The sequence below is a fragment of the Sturnus vulgaris genome, unplaced genomic scaffold (genome assembly GCF_052056855.1).
Source record: "Sturnus vulgaris isolate bStuVul1 unplaced genomic scaffold, bStuVul1.hap1 Scaffold_195, whole genome shotgun sequence".
Classification (NCBI taxonomy): domain Eukaryota; kingdom Metazoa; phylum Chordata; class Aves; order Passeriformes; family Sturnidae; genus Sturnus; species Sturnus vulgaris.
The window spans coordinates 5,078,038-5,088,385 of record NW_028276170.1 but is presented as its reverse complement, the minus strand read 5'-3'; the positions used below and the strand labels follow the sequence as shown (position 1 = coordinate 5,088,385).

General features: G+C 54.0%; 1 protein-coding gene and 1 long non-coding RNA gene across 2 annotated transcripts; both read right to left on the bottom strand.

The window, feature by feature from the left end:
* Positions 1 to 2,939: 2,939 nt before the first annotated feature.
* Positions 2,940 to 5,442, bottom strand: LOC148218026 (uncharacterized). The gene is made up of 4 exons (XR_015800577.1): positions 5,337 to 5,442; positions 5,203 to 5,238; positions 5,052 to 5,083; positions 2,940 to 4,491 (listed from the first exon to the last, which is right to left on the bottom strand). It is a non-coding gene; the product is annotated as an uncharacterized LOC148218026 (long non-coding RNA).
* Positions 5,443 to 5,529: 87 nt separating this feature from the next.
* Positions 5,530 to 8,646, bottom strand: LOC148218025 (class I histocompatibility antigen, F10 alpha chain-like; the record flags this gene model as incomplete). The annotated part of the gene is made up of 4 exons (XM_088158034.1): positions 8,528 to 8,646; positions 6,487 to 6,750; positions 5,938 to 6,213; positions 5,530 to 5,798 (listed from the first exon to the last, which is right to left on the bottom strand). Coding segments are annotated over exons 1-4 (885 nt in total), but the record flags the coding sequence as incomplete, so codon positions are not given.
* Positions 8,647 to 10,348: the final 1,702 nt, after the last annotated feature.

The following is a 10,348-nucleotide window of genomic DNA, read 5'->3' as shown; positions in this document are numbered from 1 at the left end:
GGGGTATCAGATCTCATTGTGAGGGTCCCAGACCCAGCAGCAGCACACCTGGCAGCACCATAACACTGGGAATTAGGATCAGAGGAGAAGTCCTGCTGTAAATCACAAAATCAGGGTCTAATTCCTGGCCTGATCCCACCCACTCCATCACACCTGTGTGCCCACCTGCCCGCAGGTACCTTTGGGATGTCTTAAAAGAAATTTAAAAAGCAATTACTTAAAACTTAAAAAAACTAACTTTATTTACAAAACTATAGTTGGCTTGCCAGCCATAATCCTTAGGACAAAGTGATCTCCAGGCTCAAGGACGCCTGTGTGACCCTTCAGACTTAAAGTGCTGCCCCAGTCTGGGGCTGGAGTTGGATCCAGCCACACCCAGAGCCTTCTCTGAGAAGGACCCTAGGAAGTCAAGGAGTCCTTTCTGCACCTTGTGAATCAGCAGGAGGGTGTCCCTGATCAGTCGAGCCTGAATGTCCCACTCTGGGCACAACAGGCCCCCAGCTCAGCAGTGCCAGCACCACAGAGCTCGCAGGGACTGTCCCGGTGTCCGCTGCTCCTTCGGCTCCTCAGGATCGAGCTGCTCTGAGCTGCCAGACAACGCGTGAGTTCACACCCATCTTTCTGCAAGGCCTGAAGTTCTGTGACCAAAACAGAGCCGAGATGAGTTCCCGTGTTTGTAGAGACCCCCCACTCTCCCAGCCCTCACTCCCCACTCCCCACTGAAATCCAGAGCAGGCAGCTCCTCGCTCTGGTCCTGGGGATGTCACACGATGGTCCCTGGGCACAGAGCTCTGTCAGCCCCTGCTGTTCCCCAGCACGATCCCAAACAACCAGGGACCACCAGCAGCCTGGATGTGGCACTGGGCAGGGGCTGGGGGGGACAGGGGCTGCCCAAAGAGGGACCCCGGGCTGGGGCTCATGAACCTGATGGTCCAGTCTTGCACACATTGCTGAGGGTCCCTCAGGCACTGCAGGCTCTGATGAAGGTGCTGCTCAGCCCTGCTGCTATCCTTTTCCATCTGGAGGGACCATAAAGATGTGGCATTGTCACACATCTTCCAGGTGGCTGGAGCAGCCCCTCCTGGCAGCAGCCCCATTACCAAGAGCCCTCCTCCCTCCCACTGGGTGCAGGAAGGGGAGATGGGACTGGAGGAGAGCCCCTGGGGCTCTGTTCTTGAGCCAGGAACAAGGATGCAGCTCCAGGCTGTGGGGTCTCTTCCCCAGGCCCAGCTGCAGAGCCCACGGCCCAGCACAGTCCCTGGGGCACATCCTCACCAAGCAGTCAGCCATCCTCCAGGTCTGCCCTGTCTTCACCACGTGCTTCAGCTCCTTCCACTTGAGGAGCTCTGCGATAGCAAGGACGGCATTCCTGGAGGCCTGTGGAACAGCAGAAACTGGGAGATGGCTCCAGGGCCTGGGAAAGTTGACCTGGGGTGACTCTGCCTTTAGGGAGCTGCCAAAACATCCGGGAATGGCCCCCAGGTACAGGGATTGAGGCCCAAATGCCTGCTCTCCAACACCTTTGGGGACACACCTGTCCACACCTCGGTGTCCTGGCCTGGTGCTGAGCCCTGCTGGAGTGGGCAGGGCAGGTGCTGGCAATGCCAACTTGGCTCTGCAGGGACCCTTCCCTGGGCTGTGCTTGGGGAATGCTGCCCAAGGCCTGGAGCCCCAGGGGGGGTCAGCCACCCCTCTCCGTGTCAGTGCTCAGCCTTGGCAGCAGTGCCTGGCCCACCCTGGGGGCCTCGTCATTCATGGGGAGGATGAGCAGGGCCAGGACACTGCACGCAGTTCTTCATCCACTTCTTCCCCTTCCCCAGCCCTGCCCTCAGCAGCCTCTGAAGGAGCGCATGCAGCGCTCCCACACCCAGCTTTCCTCCTGGAAGGAACGAGGAAAGGGGAGCTTCAGGAGCAGCAGCTCCCTGCCCATAGTGATGTGAAAAACGAGGTTCACTTTCCTGGTAAATTTTACAAGGTTTAATTAAAAAAGAAAAAAAAGACAAATAGGAGACTAAGACAGTAAAGCAAAGGGTTAATGTGGCTGGGTGCTGGGTATTCAGCCAAGGCCACACACTCAGAAAACACTTCCTTAAATGCATCAATCTGTTGCATATTCATTGACCTTCATTACTCAAAATCATCAACCCCAACTTGTAAATCAACTTTTTTTGTAGCCATCCTGTCCTACTCCCCATCAATAAATTCCTTTCCTGGAGTTCTGGTTATCTTCATCCAGACAGGATAATCTAATGTCTTGGTTTAATTTTAATTTTTTAATTTCCTGGCCAACACACCAAATAATGTTATAGTTTTGAGTTGCCAATTTAAATATACTCATTTTCTGTTGTGAGACAGAACCAGGAGCAAAAGAACAAGTCAGGCCTAAAACTTAAAAGGGTATAAAAAACTTTATTAACTACACAAAGAAAGAGAAAGAAAAGCAAATTCAGAATAAGGTCTTCAGACCACTCTTTCCTCCTCTTGGGGGTTGAATTGTTCCCTTTTCTCTCTGTGGAATTTTTCCCATTGTTATGCTGAGTACTTGTGGCTACACCTTAGTAGCAAAAGTTTTCTCTTGCAGGGGGGTGGGGGGATGGGAGGAGACCGGAAAAGGAAAAGGTGGGAGAGGGGTCTGGGGGGGGACTCTGCTCTCTCACTTCGCCTGTGGAGTGAGAGGAGGACGCCCCGTGCTCGGATCTGGCATCTCCCCTGCCATCCCAGCGCTGAGATCCACGCTCCCTGCCTTTGGACATCGCTCTGCTGCTCTCCCACCTCACCCTGCTACCTCCGGACACTCTGCTGAGCACCACGACCGACACCGTGAGGGGGGAGTCACTCCCCCATCCCTCTCACCCCTGGGCTGCTGCCGCCATCACTCCAGCCCCTCTTGAGCTGCGCGGGACCTGCCCTGCCCCCAGCACCGGTAACAGCACAGGGAGAGAGGGCTTTGGCCAAAGGGACTGGAACTGAGCTATACTGTTCTCTTCTGTTGTCAGTTTTTATAGCTGTTGTTGTTTCTGCTATTTTGCCTTGTTAGATATCAGTAAAGAACTGTTATTCCTATCCCCATATCTCCTGCCTGAAGGCCTCTGATTTGAAACTAAAATAATTAGAAGGGAGGGGGTTGCACTCTGCATCTCAGGAAAGGGGTTCTCTCCTTTCCTTAGAAAAATACCTGTCTTTCAAACCAAGACAGGGCACCATTTCACAGTGGTGGTAATAAAGAGATGGGGTCTCCAGCTTGATGTAAGCGTGAAGCCATTTATTGATACACACAGCTGAATGTACATACCTTTTCAGCTATAGCTAAAAACAGCACACCAAAAATATTTGTGGAACTAGGCTATATTGCACAGTTGTAACTAAGTAACATTGCTGAATCAATGCCCCATTCCAAGCAAACCAGGTATCTTGGCTTGCAAAGTAGGATGTAACCAAAAGATGTATTCTGTCACCGCTTGTTGAAACCGGATGGGGCAGTGATCCTTATCTCCATGGGAGATACCCTCTGTTAATGAGCTATCTGTCAAAAGCAGGTGGGGCAGTGTTCTTTATCTTCTCCACAACCCATCCTTCCTTCAGGAAGATATCTTCTGTTAATGGGCCATTGAGTGCCACTGCATGACTGATAAAATTCCATCATCCCATTGGGAGATGCTCCAGCCAGGGGGAGGAGCTGAGCATTTTGTACCTAGATAAATCTGAGATTTGGAATATCAGAGCAGCCTTTTTTCCCACTGGATTCCAGAGGAAAACCAGACCCTTCTACATCATCACTAGATCTACAGAGGAAAACTGTATCTGTCTACAGGAGCACTGCTTCAACAGAACCACATCTGCCACTCCAGGAGGACTGCAGCCAGTATTTATTGGGACTGCTACCAACACCCTGACTGATGGATTGTCAGGTTGTATTCTGACTCTGTGTTTTGCGTTTGCTCTTTTTGTAATACTGTATTTCTATTTTAATTTTTCCTAGTAAAGAACTATTACTCCTATTCCCATATATTTGCCTGAGAGCCCCTTAATTTCGAATTTATAATAATGTGGAGGGAGGGGAATTACATTTTCCATTTTAAGAGAGGTTCCTGCCTTTCTTAGCAGACACCTGTCTTTCAAACCCAGCCACCAGGTATGTACGGTATTTGCATGATTCCCCACAAACCATCACACTAACCACATCGTACCAAGCACTCTCTTATCTCTTACATTCCTTCTTCAGAATCCCACTTACTCTTGCCAAGGCTTGCAGCCTACTATGGCTAACACATCTATGTCACTTGTTACAAGCTGAACTCTGCTTCTAGTCTTGCTCTCTAGCTGCATTCCCACAGTTCTTGGCTTTAAAACACTGGAAAATGGGAAATTGATCCGTTAGCAAGAGCTGTGGGTGGGTGGGAGCACTGGGATGAGCTCTGCTGGCAATTCTCGGTTTCCCAGGAAAAGGGAAGGGGCTGGATCCAGCTCCATGAATCGCTCAGGCAGTGATTCCTGCCAGGATGAGAGAGGGTCACAGTGTCACCCTGTCCCTGTCCCCATCCCACAGGATGGACCTGGCTGGAGCCCATGGAGAGAGGGAGCTGCTCCAGAAGCTCACCTGATCCCGCCACAATCCTGCTTCATCGATCCCACCTGATCCTGCTCCATCCATCCTGCCCTAATCCCTCTCTGGAATCCCAACCTGATCCCATCCCAATCCTGCTACAATCCCGCTCCATCCTTCCCAGCTGATCCTGTTCTGGAATCCCTCCCTGAGCCTGCCCCGTACGTCCCACACCAATCCTACTCCATTCATTCCAACTGATCCTGCCCCATCCATCCATCCATCCATCCATCCATCCATCCATCCATCCATCCATCCATCCATCCCAACTGATCCTGCTCCATCCATCCCACATGATTCTGCTCCATAATCCAGCCCCTATCCCATTCCACAATACCGTCTGATCCTCCTCTGGACCCCTGCTCTGATCCAGAATCCCTCCCTGATCCCAATCTGTCCATCTTGCCCCAATTACCCTCTGGAATCCCACCCTCATCCTGCTCCATACCTGTGGTCAAGCCATTATTTCCATGTCATTTCCTGCAGAAAGAGAAGATCCATGAGATTCTATCATAGATCACACACCAGGATTAACCCCAGGATCCATCTTGGGATCCACACGGAGGGGATCAAGAGCTGGATCCACCACTGGTACTCACGGGCTGCCATGCTGTATTCATTCCTGTCCCTCCTCCCTGTGGAAAAACAGAAGGATCAGTGCTGGTGGCACAGGATTCCCAGAACAGTGCCAGGTGGATCCATGCCCCTTCCCAACCCCCATCCCGTGTGTTACCGGATTGGTGCTTCCAGACAATGAATCCAATGAAGGCAATGAGGATGATGATGGCAGCGACGGACACAGTGACCACCACAGTGAGATTCCCGCCGGATGTTGGCTCTGGGAAACATGGGATGGTGAGGAGGTGAGGGGAATCCCCAGTTGGGAATTCCAAATTCCCACATTCCACATTCCCAGCCTCACCCCAAGCGTAGATCCCAGGCTCCAACATTCCAGGATGCTCCACCCGGCACCGGTACTGCTCCCGCTCCTCCGGCCGTGCCTTGATCCTGGCCCAGGTGTGGAAGGTGCCGTCGCTGTTGGGAACGATCCCGTCCCACTCTGTCTCCTGATCCCAGATTTCATCCCCCTTCATCCAGTTGACTGCGATGGAGCTGGGGTAGAATCCGTACGCGTGGCAGGACAAGATCAGCGTCCCCTGTTCCTCTTTTCCAGACACATGGACATCAGGGGGCTCTGGATGGGAGAGACATCCATGGAATTCCATGGGAATGGCATGGGGGTGAGATCTGCCAATGGAATTCCCACAGGAATTATCGTGTTCCCAAGTCCTCCATTCCCAAATCCCACATTCCCACAGGAATTCTGCACCCACCTTTGCGGTCCAGCTCCTTCTGCCCGTATCTGACGTATTTCTGGAGCCATTCCAGGCATTCGTGCTCCAGGTAATCCGACAAAACCTCAACCTCTTTCCCTTCATGCTCCCAGCGACTCCTGGTGATCTCAGCAGCGCTGTCGGCCGCCACCAATCTCCTGGATCCCAGGTCAAAGGAGATGAAATCCCGCCCATTGTAGCCATACCGCTCAGATCCACGGATGCTCCCATCAGACAGGAGATCACAGCCGGAAAGCAGCAACCATGTGTGGAGACCTGGGGGGATTGTATCCACAGAAACCCATGGAATTGTGTCCCAGCCCCACAGAGCCCCATTCCAGCCCTATGGAGCCCCAGAGTCTGATGGAGACACACAGAGCCTCATCCCAGCCCCATGGATCCACATCCCAACCCATGGATCACAAGATATCCCATACCAGCCTAATGGATCCTCATCTCAGCCCCTTGGTCCCCTGTGAATCCCCATCCCCATAAATCCCTTTTCAACCCCACAGATTCCATCCCAGCCCCACAGATCCCCTCACTCACCCCTGCTCTGGTTGTACAAGTCCTGCACTGCCTCCAGGTTCCTGCAAGCCGTGTGCTGGTGCCTCTCGCAGAGCTGGGTCCCCCTATCCCAATATCCCTGCTCAGCTCCATCCTTTATCCACTGTGTCAGTGGCTCCATCCGGCCCCTCTCGCTGTCGTAGCGTGTGAAGGGGATCCCATCCAGGTATCCAATGCACGTGAACTGAGGGATCCCCGGGCTGGGCTCTGACACCGTCACATGCAGGTAACGCAGGGAGTGGAGAACTGGAGGGACACAGAGATTTGGGGGGGTTGAGGGGGTCACGGATCAATGAAAGAGGAACTGGGAGAGCTGAGAAGGGGGTGCATGGGGTCCCAGTGTCCAGGAATGGCGGCTCAGCATCAAGGAAAGGGGGATACAAGGACTTGGAGATGTGGGATTGGGGTTTCAGGGGATCCCTGTGTCCAGGAAAGGGGGTCTAGGGGACTCCAGTGCCAAGGAAAGAGGGGTCACAAGGTAGGGAGACCCGGGATGATTGGAATGGGGGGCTCGGGGGTTCTTGATACAGAGGGAAAGGTGGGCTGAGGGCTAAGAAAAGCAGGAATGGGGGTCTAAGGGGTCTCAGAATCAAGGAAAAGGGGGGTCTGGGGCTGGGAGTGGTGGGATGCATGGGAAGGGGGATGCAGGGGGGGATTGATACTGGATAAGGGAGTGCAGGGGGGTCCCAGTGCCCGGGACTGGAAATTCAAGGGGGTCCCAGAGCCCAGAATCCCCCCTGGGACCCTCAATGACCCTCCAGGGACCTTCCTGGACCCCTTGGGACACCCCCGCAGGACGAGCAGGGGGTGGAGAACTCGGGGGACACAGAGTTTAGGGGAGGGCAAGAAGCAGAAGGGGGAGAGCTGGGAAGGGTCCAAGGTCAAAGAGGAGACTGGGAGAGGCGGGATGGGGGATCCACGTGGTCTCTGTCCACGGGAGGGGGGTCCAGGGGTCGCCGGTGTTGAGGGAAAGGGGGGTCTGGGAGCTAGGAAAAGTAGGAATGGGGGTCCAGGGAGTCCCTGGGTCACGGGAAAGGGAGGTCTGGAGCTGGGAGAGGTGAGCAGATCCCAGAGGCGCAGCCCGGGAGACGGGAAAGAGACCGAGAGAGTGCGGTGGGGGAGCAGACGGGGGGAAAAGAGGAATTCCAGGGAATTCATCTGGATCCCATTGGATCCCCGCTGCGACCCCTCTGAGACCCTTGGGACCCCGTTTCAGGAAGCGGCGGGAGTGGAAAACGGGGAGGACACGGAAAGTTGGGAGGTCCGGAGGGTCCAAAGGGCGAGACTGGGTCTGCCAAAAGCGGGATGCCCGAAAAGGGGGTGCAGAGGCGTCCCAGACCCAGAAATGGAGATTCAGGGGTGTCCCAGTGCCCAGGAATGGGGGTTCAGGAGAGTTCCTGGTCTGCGATTCGGGGTTCAAAGGGATCCTGATCCCCAGGAATGGGGGTTATGGGGGGTCCCGGTGCCAGATAAGGGGGTACAGGGGGGTCCCGGTGCCCGGAAATTGGTGCTCAAGGGGGTCCGGTGCCCAGAAATGGAGGTACAGGGGGGTCCTGGTGTCGAGGAAGGGGATGGGGGGGTCACAGATCCCGAAATGGGCTATGGGGTGTTTCCCATACCCGGGAATGAAAATTTAGGGGGTTCCCAGTGCCCGGAAACGGAAGTTCAGGGGGTTTCCTGGTCCGCGATTCAGGGTTCAAAGGGATCCTGATCCCCAGGAATGGGGGTTCAGGGGGGTGCCGGTGCCAGATAAAGGGGTGCAGGAGGTTCCCGGTGCCCGGAAACTGGCGATCAAGGAGGTCCCCGTGCTCAAGAATGGGGTTCAGGGGGGTCCTGGTGACAGATGAGGGGGTACAGGGGGATCTTCGTGGTGGGGAAGGGGGTGGGGGTGGGGGGGGCGTCACAGTTCCCAAAATGGTGATCCCGGGGGGGGTTCCCCTGCTCGGGAATTAAGGTTTAGGGGGTTCCCGGTGCCTGGAAATGAATGTTCAGGGGGGCCCCGGTTTCGGGAGGTCCCACTCACCGCTCGTCGCGCCCCCCGGGCCCACCAGGAGTCCCAGAAGCCCCAGGAGCAGCGCCAGACCCAGCGCTGGAACCATCGCCCCGTTCCGCCGCTGGCCCGCCCGGACCCGACTCAGTCTAGCCCCGCCCCCAACTCTGACCCCGCCCCCAGAGCAGCCTCCGGCCCCGCCATTGGCGCGGTTATTTCCTATCCGCCAATGGCAACAGTATCTCTCTGTGACGTCATCAGTCGCCGGGTAGATCCCGGTCTCGCAGGTTGAGACGCGGAAGCGAAAGAGACCGAGTGAGCGCGGTGCGGGGACGAGGGAATTCCAGAGAATTCCTCTGAATCCCTCTAGATCCCCGCTGCGACTTCCTTGGAGCCCTCGGAGAACCACTTGGGACCCCTGGGATCCCCATTAAGAAAGCGCCGGGAGAGGACAACTGGAGGGACACGGAAATTTGAGAGATCCAGGGGTACAAAGGTGAAGGAAAAGGGCAGGTCTGGGGTCTGGGAAGGGCGGGATGCCCGAGAAGGGGGTGCAGGGGGTCCCAGTACACGTGACGGGGGTCCAGGAGGGGGTCCCAGCACCGAATAAGGGGGTGCAGGGGGTGTCCTCATGCTCAGTAATGGGGGTTCAGAGGATCCCAGGGTCAAGGAAATGGGGTGCAGGGGGTTTCCCTTCCCGGTTCTGGGGTTCAAGGGGTCCCGATGCCTGAAAATGGAGGTTCAGGGGTGTCCCAGTGCCCAGAAATGGAGGTTCAGGGGGGTGTCCGTGCACGGGAATGGGGCTTCAGGGCATTCCAGGTCCCAGATAAGGGGGTGCAGGGGTTTTCAGGATTCGGGAAGGGGGTACAGGGGGATCTCGGTGGCCCGAAATGAACATTCAGGAGAATCTCTGTGCCCAGGAAGGGGGGTTTGCCCAGAAATGGAAGTGCAAGGGATTCCCCGTGCCCAGAAATGGGGGTTCCCCTTCTGGGGAATGCGTGTTAAGGGGGAGTTTCCTTCCTGGAAGTCAGGGCTCAAAGGGGTTCTGGTGCCTGAAAATGGGGGTTCAGGGGGTGCTGGTTGTGGCGAATAGAAAAGGTATAAAACTCTCAGAAAGCTGTGTGAAAGCAAATCTCAGGATGGAGAAATGCAAGAATGCTGAAGATGCAAGGACAAGAAACGATGTAGAGACAGGCCTCAGGAAAATATGTTAAGCAAGACAATAGAAATATGTAAGCTTAATAATGAAGCTTAATCCATTGTTTTAAGCTGTGGTAACTGAGACTGATAGCACTGTAAATTAATTAGCATATGCAGTTTGATAACCAAGATGCCTTGGCAAGAACAAACAGAGCTTTGAAGATTACAAGAAGATGGGATCAAATCTGGCTGACAGAAAAGATTTAACTAAATAGAAATGTGAAGTTTGAAATGTAAATGAAATATAAAGTTTAATGTAAGTAGAAATGTAAAGTTTGTCTTTGTGATGTTTAACCAATGAATGTAGAAAAAATTACTTACCTTCCTGAAAATGGTATATAAGCATATGTAGCTTGCAGTAAAATTCGAATTCTGATTACAAATCAGTAGTCCCCATCTCTCTCAATCCTTGATAAGCCCACACTCCAATGCCAGCTTTAGCCTGAACTCCCAAACTCAGCCCCAATTCCTGCCCTAAGGCCAACACCGTTGTTCTTGGACCTAAGCCCAATGGCAGCCCCAGTCACACTCCCTAGCCCAAGCCTGGCTCTGAACTCCAGGCCGCTGTGATAAATATATTACAGTGTTGGTTTAGTAATTGTTAGAGTGAATACTATGTGTTATATAAGTTTGACTTTTGAAAAAGAAGTTTTG